At 37.2% G+C, this 14,509-nt stretch overlaps 2 protein-coding genes across 2 annotated transcripts; both read left to right on the forward strand.

The window, feature by feature from the left end:
- The first annotated feature begins 251 nt into the window (after positions 1-251).
- Positions 252-3,168, forward strand: LOC126029868 (olfactory receptor 1571-like). The gene is given in 4 exon segments (XM_049788121.1): positions 252-258; positions 1,982-2,085; positions 2,354-2,389; positions 2,392-3,168. Coding segments are annotated over 4 exon segments (924 nt in total).
- Positions 3,169-13,384: 10,216 nt separating this feature from the next.
- On the forward strand, positions 13,385-14,233 carry LOC126029869 (olfactory receptor 7C1-like). Its single transcript, XM_049788122.1, has 2 exons — positions 13,385-13,739; positions 14,025-14,233. Exons 1-2 carry the CDS (start codon positions 13,385-13,387, stop codon positions 14,231-14,233), a joined length of 564 nt encoding a protein of 187 aa, XP_049644079.1.
- The last annotated feature ends 276 nt before the right edge of the window (positions 14,234-14,509 follow it).

The following is a 14,509-nucleotide window of genomic DNA, read 5'->3' on the forward strand; positions in this document are numbered from 1 at the left end:
GCTATTTTGGAGTTACAGATTGTGAGCTTCTTGGAGATTTCACCTGGTGAGTCTAAGAAACTTGTAGGTAAACAACAACAACAACAACAACAGCAACAAAAACTTGTAGGTAGGTACTTCAAGAAAGATTGGGGATTCTGAAAGTAGAAATGTTTAGCATAATATGAGTTTAGCATAATTCAATGAGAGAGATGAGGACACAGAAGGGGAGGAGGACATAAATTTATTTCATCATGATAGGTCCAGAGATTATGACGGGTAATGGAACTCTAACAGATTTGACAAATGATTTAAAAAAAACTGAGGTTGCATGTATACTCTGAAACTATATCTCTATGTGTCAATTAAAATCTTGAAAGATTTTACTTTTACGTATGTTTAAAATAAGATGTTGTTTACAGTCACACTTTATCCATAAGGCTTACCTACAGTCAAGAGTTGACAGATACTGGTGTGTTATGGAAATAACAAGAGGCCACAGTGTTTGTGCATACATACATGTGCATGCCCACATGTGTGTGCTGTTTTTTTTTTTTTTTTTTCTGAGGGGCCCATTTGGTAGGGTTTAGGGCTTACTCCTGACTCTATGTTCAGGAATCACTCCAGGCAAGGTTCAGGCAACTATATGGGGTTCCAGGGATTAAAACTGGGTTGGCAGTATGCAAGGCAACAAAACCTTACCTATAGGGTAATGATACGTATATTCTCCAGAATGATTCCCTTGATAATAAAAATTTTATTCAGGTAAAATGATTTTTTGAGGCTTTTGGGCCACACCTGGTTTACTCCTGACTTCACTCAGAAATTACTCTGGGCAGGCTTGGGGTGGAGGGTGTTAAGGGATGCCAAGGATCAAGCCCCAGTTGGCTACATGCAAGGCAAAGGCCCTACCACAATGTTATCTCTCTGACCCCTATAAATAAAAAAATTATTAATAATAAAACTTTACACATGCCTCATCTGATATGACTTTTCAATATTATTTGATTCTATTCTTTATCATTATTGAATTGTAGGGACTTTTATTTTTCAGCACCTGGTTATCAGCACTTAGTATTTAATTAGGATATGTCAGATCTTATCAGATATTCCTCAAATAGGAGAAATAATTTCTTATAAATTTTGTTTGATGATAACATCTTGGGCAAAAACCTAGGTAAGGGTCAGGAATTCTTTAAACTTATATATAGAAAAATCTCTGGAGAAAGAATCAGGTTCACGGGGTCAGAAGATATTACATTGGGTAGGGAGCTTGCTTTGCATGAGAGTAATATGGCTTTGATCCCTAGCACCCTGTGTGGTCCCTTGGTCTCTGGAACCCTGATTCCAGAGTTAGGAGTAATCCTGGAGTATAAGCCACCACTACAAAACAAAATTGGATTCATGTAAAATATTTATTTTTCATTCTCTTTTACCCCTCAATTTTTATTAAGTCATCATGATTTACAATATTGTTAATAATAAAGTTTCCGAACTACAATGTTTCAACTCCAAATCTAAAACCAGAGTGTCAGCATTCCTCCACCAATGTTTTCAGGTTCTCTCCAGCCCATATGCCTGGACCTTGACACACTTAGATTTGTAGCCTGAATCTCAGTGTCTGATGCCATTAGCTGATTGTTAATTCTTTTTTTTTTTTTTTTTTTTTTTGGTTTTTGGGTCACACCCGGCAGTGCTCAGGGGTTACTCCTGGCTATCTGCTCAGAAATAGCTCCTGGCAAGCACGGGGGACCATATGGGACACCGGGATTCCAACCAACCACCTTTGGTCCTGGATTGGCTGCTTGCCAGGCAATCGCCGCTGTGCTATCTCTCCGGGCCCTGATTGTTAATTCTTTACAATGCTTCCGTATAACCCACATATGAAAGAAAGCATTATGTATTGTCCCTCCTCTTCTGACCGATTTCACTCTATATGATATCTTCCAGTTCTAGCCATTTTGCGACATAGTGAATTGTATGATCTTATTCTTTCTTTTAGTTGAGAAGTATTCTATTGTGTATCTAGACCCTGGTGTCTTTAACTATGCACATCTTCTTGTGTACTTGGGTTGCTTCCAAATCTTGGCCACTGTGAAAAGGATTGTGACTATTTCTTGACTGAAGATGTAAATTAACACTTGAATATGCCAATAATATATACAGCACAAAAATTGTTCTACTTTTTTTTTTTTTACTTCTAGTATTAATCAACACCTCATGGTACCAGAAAATTATACACAGATTACAGAATTTATTCTTCAGGGATTGTCAAGGGAACCCAAACTGCAACCCCTTATATTTAGATTTTTTCTCTCCATGTATTTGATCACTGTGTTTGGAAATCTGATAATCATCCTGGCCACAACCTCAGACTCCCACCTCCACACCCCCATGTACTTCTTCCTGTCCAATCTCTCCTTTACAGACATCTGTTTCATCTCTACCACAATCCCAAAAATGTTGGTGAATATTCAGACAGAAAGCAAAGTCATCACCTTTGAAGGCTGCATCACACAGATGTATTTTTTTCTGTTATTTGGAGTGTTGGATGACTTTATTCTTTCTGCAATGGCCTATGACCGTTTTGTGGCCATCTGCCACCCTCTTCACTACACTGTGATTATGAATCCTCGGCTCTGTAGATTAGTGATTCTGCTCTCCTGGATCATCAGTGCCCTATACTCTTTGTTACAAAGTTTAATGGTGTTGAGACTCTCCTTCTGCACAGACTTGGAAATCCCTCACTTTTTCTGTGAACTCAATCAGATGGTCCAACTTGCCTGTTCTGACTCCTTAGTGAATGACATAGTACTGTATTTTGCAACTGGAATACTGGCTGGTTGTCCACTGGCTGGGATAATTTATTCTTACTCAAAGATTATTTCCTCCATCTGTAAAATCTCCTCAACTCAGGGAAAATACAAAGCTTTTTCCACCTGTGTATCTCACCTTTCTGTTGTTTCCTTATTTTATTTTACAATCCTGGGAGTCTATCTTAGCTCAGCTGCTACTCCAAATTCACATTCCAGTGCTACAGCCTCAGTGATGTATACTGTGGTCACACCCATGTTGAATCCCTTCATCTACAGTCTAAGAAACAAAGACATAAAGAGAGCTCTGAAAAGATTCATTGCAATGGAAGCTTTGAGAGGATCAACTTTCTTAGGACAAAACAAGTGCTCATAATCAATGGGAATATATTTGGTATAGAGTGTATTCTTTCTATTTACAAAGTGAATGAATTTAATATTAAAATATAATCAATGAATATTAAAATAAATTAATTATTTGTTTTTAATTTGTTATTAAATTATTTTTATTCTTTTCAATATTATTTTATTAACAATAAAATATTATTGCCATTAAATAATTGTTTATATTTAATTTGTTATTGAATATTTAATTAATATTGAACATTATGAAAATGTTTATACAAATATATTTATATAAAGGGATATACAAATATTCTTCTTCATTGGAATGGGAAAATCTACAGGCTTTATCGGATCTAAGAGCTGATTATCCAAATATTCTTTCTTTTTTTGGGGGGCGGTCACACCCAGCAGCGCTCAGGGGTTACACCTGGCTCTACACTCAGAAATCACTCCTGGCAGGCTTGGGAGACCATATAGGATGCTGGAATTTGAACCACCATCCTTCTGTATGCAAGGCAAATACTCTTTCTCCATGCCATCTCTCTGGCCCCTATGCAAATATTCTTAATAAGCCTGAAAAGAAAAATTGGTGAATATATTGACTTAAGTGTCTAAGAACCAATTATTCAAATATGACTCTCAATTTGTTTAATAGAGATCTAAGATTTTAGAATTTGCAAAACCTTAAATAAATAATTTTCTAGTTATAAAAAATATCTTTTGGGGCCGAAGAGATAGCATGAAGGTAGTGAGTTTGCCTTGCATGCAGAAGGACAGTGGTGAGAATCCCAGCATTCCATATGTTCCCCGAGCCTACCAGGAGCGATTTCTGAGCATAGAGCCAAGAGTAACCCCTCAGCGCTGCCGGGTGTGACCCCCCAAAAATATCTTTTCTTTTTATTACTTTTTTTTTAAATTTTTATTGTGGCCAATGTGAATTACAAGTCTTTCACAGTTATATTTAAAGTACAAAGTGACAGTGAATTAGGACCATTCCCACCACCATTATTGTCCTCCCTCCATCCCTGTTACCAGCATGCATCCCATACCTTCCCCTGGACTGCTAGTGTAATAGGTCCTCTTTGTATAAAACTTGTAGATTGGGTATCTTGTTTCTGTTGTCATTAACTTTGGGTTTAGTATTTAGGTCAGATTATTTTTATTTTTATTTTTTGGGTCACACCCAGCAGCGCTCAGGGGTTACTCCTAGCTCTAAGCTCAGAAATCACTTCTGGCAGGCTCGAGGGACCACATGGGATGCCGGGATTCAAACTACCGTCCTTCTGCATGCAAGGCAAATGCCCTACCTTCATGCTATCTCTCCAGCCCCAGGTCAGATCATTTTTTATTTCCATTTTTTATTTCATGCGACTGTAGTTCCTGGTACCATCTACTTTTTCCCCCTTTAATTTATAAGGTAGAACAAGATGGTTCAAGTTCTGTGGTACTATTGGGGGAAAAAGAAATAAAAGAAAGAAAGAAAAAGAAAAAAAAAGAAAACTGGGAAGATTCCATCAAGGAGATATTAATATCAATTTAAATGAAAAAAGGGGGAAAAGTAATGACAAAACACAACAGCAACAATAACAACTAAACAACAACAACACAAAAAAGGGAAAAAAAGGAAAATGGTTGGTGTGGCAAGATATTTTGTTTGTTTGCATAAGCACAGTAAGTATTGGGGAAATTAAAAAGGGAATTCCCTTGGCCTAAGAGATACAGGGTTTCTCCACCCTTGAGGCATGTCATGAGAACAACTACAGTTCTGGACATGCTCATTATTGACCCCCAAGGTATTTTATGGTGCCAGAAAATGTTTTGCTCAGTTGTGGTCGACAAAACCTGTCCTCTGTAATTAGAGATCTTGGTATTTGCACAGGTCCATCTGCTCCATCACAATTGGTGTAGTCGGTTTTCTGTAATTAGTGATCTTGTTTTTTGCACAGATCCAACACCATACTGTTTTAATGACTATTGCTTTGTAATAAATTTAAAGTTGGGCACTTTTCTGCACAAGACAGCCAAGAAGACACCATAGAACGCAATCTCCAGGGCCCAAACCTGGTAAGGGCCTCACCCAATAAGGTAGGTGCTAATACCTGCCATGTGTTTGGGCACAAGAGAGCCATTATAAAGGACTGATGCCCTGCTCCTTGTCTGCTTTTCTGCTCAAGACAGCCAAGAAGATGCCATGGTGGAGCCAGTGGAGCGCAGCTGTGGAGTGAATCTTCTAATCCGCAAACCCCATCACAGCATACAGTAAAAACCACTATACAAGTGTTGCAATGGAGAAACAGTGCAGGACAACACCACATATAGAAAATGAGATGATCTGAAAAGTACCAGCCACCTAGTTAGCCTCTCAGATAAGGAGTTTAGAGTATTAATATGGAGGATGCTCAAAGAACTCAAAGCAAACATAGATTGAGCTGAATAGACCATAATGATAGAACTCGAAGAAATTCTGATCATTTGTGTCTTCATTCTCATTTGTTTCAGAAATCTTTTCATTTCCTCTTTGGTTTCATCTCTGACTAACTGGATTTTCAATTAAGTTGTTTAATTGCCAGGTGTTAAATTTTTTCTTTGTGTCTGCTTGTTATTCACTTCTAATTTCTGTGCATTATAATCTGAGAAAGTAATATGTACAATTTTTATCCTCTTTATTGTATGGAGGTATGTTATATGGGCTATCATGTGGTCTATTTTGAAGAATAACCCAGGGGCATTGGAAAAGAATATGTATTCAGTTTTCTGGAGTAGGAGAGCCCTATTTATATCTACTATGCCAATTTTTTTCATTGCTCTTTTCAGTGCCAGTATAATCTTGTTAAGCTTAGCCTGGTTGACCTATCATGTAGTGACAAGGCAGCGTTGAAGACTTAATTATTATTTTGTTGTTATTGATATTTTTCTTCAAGTTTGTTAGCAGTTGTTTTAAATATTTGCTTGTCCTATATTGGGTGTGCATATGTTTAAGAGGGTGGTTTATTCCTGTTGTACATATTCCTTAATTATTGTTTTTGTTGTTTGTTTGTTTGTTTGTTTTAAGACCACACCCATTGATGCTCAGGGGTTACTCCTGGCTATGCACTCAGAAATCATTCCTGTCTTGTGGGACCATATGGGATGCTGGGGGATCGAACTGCGGTTTTTCCTAGGCTAGTGCATATTCCTTTATTATTAATAAATGTCCATCTCTGTCTCTTATACCTTTTTTAAATCTAAAATCTGTGCCATCTGAAATTAATATGGCCACTACAGGCTTATAAGGGCATTGTTTGCTTAAATGATTGTCTCCAACCTTTGAGTTTGAATCTGTATTGTTCTGACTATTCAAATGTGTTTCTGGTAGGCAGAAACACATTGGATTTAGCTTTTTGATCCATGTTGCCACTCTGTATTTTTTTTTAACAGGTACACTTAGTTCGTTGACATTGAGAGAGATAATTGTCATGGGATTATTGTCATCTTTTAGTAGAAGTTTGGTTTGTCTTGTGGTCTATCTTATCTTAAAGTAGTTTTTCAGATCATCCTTTAAGGCTTTTTTGAGTCTATTAAGTTTCTAAGCTGTTGTTTATCCATGATATGTATCCTTACTTCAAATTCAAATGTAATTCTTGGAACTCCGCTTGAACTCTGATGCCAGCACCTCTATCTGACTGTCTCCTGTGCTGTGCTGCATTCTTGACCTGATTTCATCCTGTGTGTGGCTTCATCTGCAGATGGCTAGCCTTCCCTAGAGGTGAGTTGATACACCCAGAGAGGGAGAAGCCGCTGAACTCTGCTGGAACTCTGATGCCAGCACCTCTCTCTGACTGTCTCCTGTGCTGTGCTGCATCCTTGGCCTGATTTCATCCTGTGTGTGGCTTCATCTGTGGATAGCTAGCCTTCCCTAGAGGTGAGTTAATATGCCCAGAAAAGGAGGAGTCAGAGTAGCGTGGCCGCTCCGCTTCACTATGCGACCATGCACATCAGTTAGCCAATGAATACAACCACAACACAGAAAAACCAACAATACAAGTGTGACAATGGGGGCAATAACACAGGCCACCATCAGACATAGAGCATGAAGATGGCAACTCTGATGACCAGAACATGGCCAACCAACTAGTCAGTCTCTCATATAAGGAGTTTAGAGTCACAATATAGAAGATGTTCACAGATCTCAAAGAAAGTATAGAAGATAACACTAATAAGAATCAAGAGAATATGAAGATAGAAATCAGAAAACTCCAAACTGAAATTTCAGGTCAAATAACAGGTCTGAAAAACTCAGTAGATGTTTTGAAGAAAAAAATGGATGAGCTTTCCCACAGGTTAACAGCAGCTGAGGATAGAATTGGTACACTGGAAGATGAAATAAATAACAACTCCATACAGCAGAAGAAATTGGAAAAAAGCTTTAAAGCAAATGATTAAACAATGAAAAAATTACTCAAAGAATGGGAACAGATGAAAATAGAAGTCTATGATAAGCCCAACAGAAACAACTTAAGAATTATTGGAGTCCCAAAGACCCAGGAAGAAAATCTCCAGGAAGAATCAATGGTCAAGAACATCATTAAAGAGAAACTACCAGAGCTAAAGAATACATGCGATCAAATATTTCATGCCCGAAGAGTACCAACTAAAAGAGACCCCAGAAAAAAACACCCCAAGATACATCTTAGTCAGAATGACGAGTCCCACAGAAAAAGACAGAATTCTGAAAGAAGCAAGATCAAAAAGAGAAATTACATTCAAGGGAACATCCTTAAGATTTACAGCAGACCTGTCACCAGAAACACTCAAGGCCAGGAAGCAGTGGTGGGACATAGTGACAAAACTCAATGAAATAAATGCTTCGCCTAGAATACTGCACCCAGCAAAACTCACATTCAGGTTTGAAGGAAGTATACATGGTTTCACAGACAAACAATAGCTTAGAAACTTTACAGACTAAAAAAAAAACCAGTCTTAAAAAGAAAAACTGAAAGACCTACTTTAAGACAAGACTGACTTACAGAGTCACCAAACTTAAAAAAAAAAAAAAAAAAAAAGATGGCACTAAATCCCAGGACAATTCTTTCTCTCAATGTCAATGAACTAAATGCACCAGTTAAGAGACACAGAGTGGCTAAATGGATCAAAAAACTCAATCCAACCTTCTGCTGCCTACAAGAAACACACCTGAATAGTCAGAACAAGCATAGACTCAAAATAAAAGGCTGGAGGAAAATCATTCAAGCAAACAACACCCATAAAAAAGCTGGAGTGGCCATACTAATATCAGATGATGCAAACTTTATACTCAGGAAAGTTCTAAGGGACAAAGATGGACATTTTGTATTAATCAAGGGATATGTAGAGCAGGAAGAAATCACTCTGGTAAACATATATGCACCAAATAAGGGGCCAGCAAAATTTTTAATGCAATTGCTGATGAATCTGAAAAATAATATCAATAACAACACAATAATTGTGGGAGACCTCAACATGGCATTGTCAACACTTGATAGGTCAACAAGTCTGAAACCCAACAAGAATATACTAGACCTGAAAAGTGAAATGGAAGAAAGAGGCCTAGTAGATATATATAGGACATTCCACCCCCAGAAACCTGGATACACATTCTTCTCTAATGTACACGGACATTCTCCAGAATAGACTACATGCTAGCACATAAAACATACCTCCATAATATCAAGAGGATAGAAATTTTGCAGGCTACCTTTGCTGACCACAAGACCCTGAAATTATATGTGAACTACAAAGGGACACAGAAGAAAAACTTTAATACCTGGAAGTTAAACAGCCTAATACTGAGTAACCAGTGGGTCCTAGAAGAAATCAAAGAGGAAATCAAAACCTTCCTGGAAACAAATGACAATAGAGACACAAACTATCAGAACCTATGGGACACAACAAAAGCAGTACTGAGAGGAAAATTTATAGCTTTGCAAGCACACATCAGGAAGGAAGAAGGGGCATACCTGAATAGCTTAATGGTGCAGCTCATAGAATTAGAAAGTGCTCAACAAAAGGAACCAAAAATAGGGAGACAGAAGGAAATAACAAAGCTGAGAGCAGAAATCAATGAAGTGGAAACAAAAAACAATCTGAAAGTTAAAAAAACATCTTATTTGAAAAGGACTAATGTCCAAGAATATGGAAGTAACTCCATAAACTCAATATCAAGTAGACAGTTCAATAAAACTGGGGAGAAAGTTAAATAAGCAGTTCACAAAAGCAGACATACAGGTGATCTTAAACAAATACCAGTATTATTAGGAAAATGCTAATCAAAAGGGAAATTAGCCTATGTCCAAAATCTGAAACAATGGTTAGAGGCATCGTATAGGAGTTAGAATATAAGCATTGGAGGTGGCTGGCCCTAGTTCTTTTCCTGGTACCACATGATGCATAGTATTTTGCTGGATGCAGCCCTCAATGCTTCAAAGCACCAAGTAGAATAACCCTGGGGAATGACATGCATCAACTGGATAGGCCTGAACAATTTCTGCTACCACATCCTTGGGCCATTGCATTTTACCATTAATAGATTTGGCAAATAATCTGAAAGATGCCCCCAAATTTCCTGAACACCTCTTAGAAAGCCACCCTTTGCCAAGAATAAGGGATGGTCATTTACTCTTCACTAGTATGTAAACTGGTTCAGTCTCTCTAGAAAGCATAATTAAAAGATTTGAAAGATTTAATAATAAAACTAAAACATTAATCAAAAAATGACTCTGATATATACATACATACATACATACATACATACATACATACATACATACATACATAGAAGTAAGAAGTATTTATTGGAAGTAATATATATCCACTTATTCTCAGTGAAGTGCTATCTATAATACCCAATACCTGGAAAAATCCCAAGTGCGCCATTGTTAGATGATAGATGACTATAGTTTACATACCTAATGGGATGCTATTACACTGTAAAGAAAAATTAAGCTATAGAACTTAATTTTTAATATTGGTATACTTTAAAATTTTGGGGGGTCACACCCAGTGGTACCAGTGGTTACTCCTGGCTCTGTACTTAGAAATTACTCCTAGCAGGCTCAGTGAGCATATTGATTGCTGGAGATTTCCTCTGCAAAGTGAACTCCCCACCAACTGTACCTGCCCTTGGTAAGCATTTTTAAGTACTCGAGAAAGTGTCTCATGAATCCAAGGTTTGTTCTCAAAACATCCAAGTTCATCCCTCGTGGAGGAGAAAAATGTTTTTGTTTGTTTGTTTGTTTGTTTGTTTTTTTAGTTTTGCGGCCACATCCGGCGGTGCTCAGGAGTTATTCCTGACTCTGCGCTCAGAAATTGCTCCTGACAGGCTCCGGGAACCATATAGGATGCTGGGGATTTAACCCGGGTCCGTCCCAGGTCATCTGCGTACAAGGCAAAAACACCTTACCACTGTGGTATCTCCCTGGCCACAGAAAAGCAGTTTAAAGTGTCTAACATGAAGTCAGTTCTCCAAGAGATAAAGGCCCTAAACCAGATGGATTCAACTGTGGTACATAGGGGAATATTCCACAGTCATATGGAGCTAATTGGTTTAGGTTTGGAAGGGATATGGAAGTTCATGCGAAGGATTATTTTTTACAAAGTCTAAAAAATGCTTTCACGTTTGATTGACTTGTGAAGTGAAAATTATTAGACAAAAATTCCATGCAACACAGAAGTCTTTTTTACACAGGGGAGTTCTGTGCTTAGAGACTGGAGAAATAATAAGAGGATGGAGTTCTAATGAGCAGATAGAGAGAGCTGTTAAGTATTTCTGCATCTCCGTGTTTTTGCGCATGCACACCTGGGCATAAAGTGCTGCTTTTGTTTGCTTCTTGTTTTTCATCATCTCTAAATCTCACTGGGAGATGAAGCTCCATTTCTTCCTGTTGTCTTATCTGAGGATAAACCTTCAGTCTCCTCTATCAAGCATCTAATGGAGGATTCAGATTTCCACCTAGAAACATTCCTATTTGAGTTCCCATCCAGGTAAATTGAAAACCAGTGAGCTCTGCACAGAGTCTGAGAAACTGAGCCAAGAACACTGACATGTCAAACAAAAATCAATTCAATATCATCAGGGCCAGATATTGCTTATCAGTTTGCTCACTAACGAATAAAGGTATTTGAGATATTTTTTATTTAGGGTGCCATTACTATTTCATTTGTTATGCAAATTTAGATTCTTAATTATTAAATTCCTAAATCTATCTATTCTGATAAATGTGTTGAGATAGTAATGTTTAAACAGTGATAATTTTGTCAACCACAGCATAAGTAACATCCATAGGCATTCCTGGTTGGGATGGTGACCAGGAAACTCAGAACTTCAATCGAGGGGGTATAGCTCAGTGGTAGAGCATTTGACTGCAGAACTTCATTCCATGAATGGTACAGACACAACTGCAAGGAAGAATCTGGTTTCTGAGGAATACTCCCCAATGTGAAAATAGAAACATATATACATAAGTCATCATTTTTTTTACAATAACAAGTTGTTACCACTAATTGTGAACTCCAATTTCCATATGATAAAATTTCAAAGACATCAGATTTTTTATGAAAAATATTTATAAGAATTAAACATTTCCTATCAGATTATATAATTTTTGAGTTTTAGTATGTCATACCCTTCATCTTGTCTACCTAATTATTAATCTATATTGAAATCATTTAATCTATTTTATCTTGCTTCAGTTAGTGTTTGCTTTCCCCATGTATGTTTGTTTAAGGAGATTGCTCCAAAACTACTCATCTTTATTTGCTTTTATTAGCTGCATTTATTTCGCTTTATCTTCATCACATGCTATAAGGTAGTTTGATAGATGACTACATTTATTTTCAGCATCATGAAGATTGCCAGAGTGGGCAAAATGAAAGTTCTTCTGGTCTGATGTAAGTATAAGGCACTGCCCTCAGAAATGGTGACATCAAGAAAGTTTATTAAAACTTCAATATTAGAAGTATTAAAATGTATTTTGATATTAAAAGTTCAGAAGTTGGGGCTGGAGAGATGGCACAAGTGGTAGGGTGTTTTCCTTGCACACACTGACCTAGGATGGACCGCAGTTCAATCCCCAGCATCCCATATGGTCCTCCAAGCCAGGAGCAATTTCTGAGCACATAGCCAGGAGTAACCTCTGAGTATCACTGGGTGTGGCCAAAAACAAACAAGCAAACAAACAAAATTCAGAAGTTATGGTATGATATTGTTTTTGGAGGAATTTGTCTATTGAAAAAAATCCAGAACTAACCTTAGAATTTTCCCAAAAATCCTTTTTGAAGAAAAAAAAATACAGGAATACAAATACAGGAATAACAAAGAAAATCTGATATGTAAGACAATGGAATAGAAAGAGCATAACAACTAATTCATTATGAAATAGATACAGTGTAAATGTCTTCTAGGCGATATAAAAATGCTGACTTCTTTGTACTGTATGTAATCATTTTTGGTGGTCTAGATTTTTTTTTATTATTTCTTTGGAGTATGTAAAATATTTGACAGATAGGTATTTCCCTGCTTTGTCTTCTGGAAAGTTTATTTTTTGCTGTGTGTAATAGCATTGTAACCAGGGTTGGAACACAGCCAGAAACAACAAAGAATTTTCTTCATTAGAGGACACCAGCTTACTGCAGCATATTTATTATTGTTGTTGTTAGTATATTATATTATTATTTATTAATCATATATTTTCATATTATCAATCACTATTAATTCAACAGTCCTTGTTGTGTATGTTACATTCCTGGAATGTATATGGCCACTCCAATATGGAGTCCAAAGTTTAAATATCTGGGGAGGATTGATAAGTAAAATTTAAGAAGTTCGGGCCTGGAGAGATAGCACAGCAGCGTTTGCCTTGCAAGCAGCCGATCCAGGACCAAAGGTGGTTGGTTCGAATCCCGGTGTCCCATATGGTCCCCCGTGCCTGCCAGGAGCTATTTCTGAGCAGACAGCCAGGAGTAACCCCTGAGCACCGTCGGGTGTGACCCAAAAACCAAAAAAAAAAAATTTAAGAAGTTTTCACACACAAAAATTAAAGTTAATTTTCTATGTGCTATTGAATTTCAAATATGTGAGTAATGTAGCTTTTTTTATTTAATAGTGGTGTTATTTTCTTTCTTCTTAGAGTAATATGAAACCGGATAATCATTCACAAACTGCAGAATTTATCCTTCTGGGATTTTTAGAGGAACTAAAACTACAGCCCATTGTTTTTGTAATTTTTCTCTCCATGTACTTGATCACTGTGTTTGGTAACCTTTTCATCATCTTGGCTGTCCTCTCAGACTCCCACCTCTACACTCCCATGTACTTCTTCCTTTCCAATCTGTCCTTAGTGGATATCTGCTTCACCACCACCACCATGCCCAAGATGCTTGTGAATATACATACACAGATTAAAGCCATAACCTATGAAGACTGCATCACACAGATGTTTTTTGTCAATGTATTTGCAGTGTTGGATGATTTACTTCTGACAGTGATGGCCTATGATCGCTTTGTGGCCATCTGCCATCCTCTACACTATACAGTCATCATGAACCCCAGACTCTGTGGACTGATGCTTCTGGGGTCGTGGATCATTAGTAGTCTAAATTCCTTATCTCACAGCTTACTGGTGTTACGATTGTCCTTTTGTAAAGACTTAGAAATCTCAAATTTTTTCTGTGAACTCAAACAAGTGCTCAAAATTGCCTGTTCTGATACATTACTGAATAATGTGATGATGTATTTTTCTACTTTTCCACTAGGACTTGGTCCCCTGGCTGGGATACTTTATTCTTACTCAAAGATAGTTTCGTCTATACATAGGATCTCATCAGTTCAAGGGAAGTACAAAGCATTTTCCACGTGTGCTTCTCACATCTCAGTTGTCTCCTTATTTTATTGTACTAGTCTGGGTGTGTATCTTGGCTCTGCTGCTACCCACAATTCACAGTCAAGTTCAATAGCCTCAGTGATGTATGCTGTGGTTACACCCATGCTAAACCCTTTCATATATAGTCTAAGGAACAATGACATAAAGAGGGCTCTGAAGGCATTCTTGTTCAAAGGAACTATAAATGGAGAATTGACCTAGGATTGAAGAAATGACTAATGTGTTGAAGTCAATTTCTGGAGACCAAAGTTTATTTCTTTTATATGTTAAAAGTAGGACTAGCTAATTCTGTTTTCTGGATTTCCATGTATTCTATTTATGGTTGAACTTTCAGCTTTCTTTGATATTCAAGACATTTCATACTTTGTTGTCAACACTGCTCAATTCTTTATAATAATTTTTATTGTGACCAAAAAGTGAGTAACAAATCTTTCTCAGTAATATTTAAGGTACATAGTGACAATGAATCAGGGCCAT

This window comes from Suncus etruscus, chromosome 15, assembly GCF_024139225.1.
Source record: "Suncus etruscus isolate mSunEtr1 chromosome 15, mSunEtr1.pri.cur, whole genome shotgun sequence".
Taxonomy (NCBI): Eukaryota; Metazoa; Chordata; class Mammalia; order Eulipotyphla; family Soricidae; genus Suncus; species Suncus etruscus.

Excerpts from the sequence above, each read along its gene's own strand:
- LOC126029869 (XM_049788122.1), top strand. The coding sequence starts at position 13,385 with ATGTACTTGATCACTGTGTTTGGTAACCTTTTCATCATCTTGGCTGTC. Across the intron at positions 13,740-14,024 it reads TCTGGGGTCGTGGATCATTA|TTGTCTCCTTATTTTATTGT; the intron begins GTAGTCTAAATT and ends CTCACATCTCAG.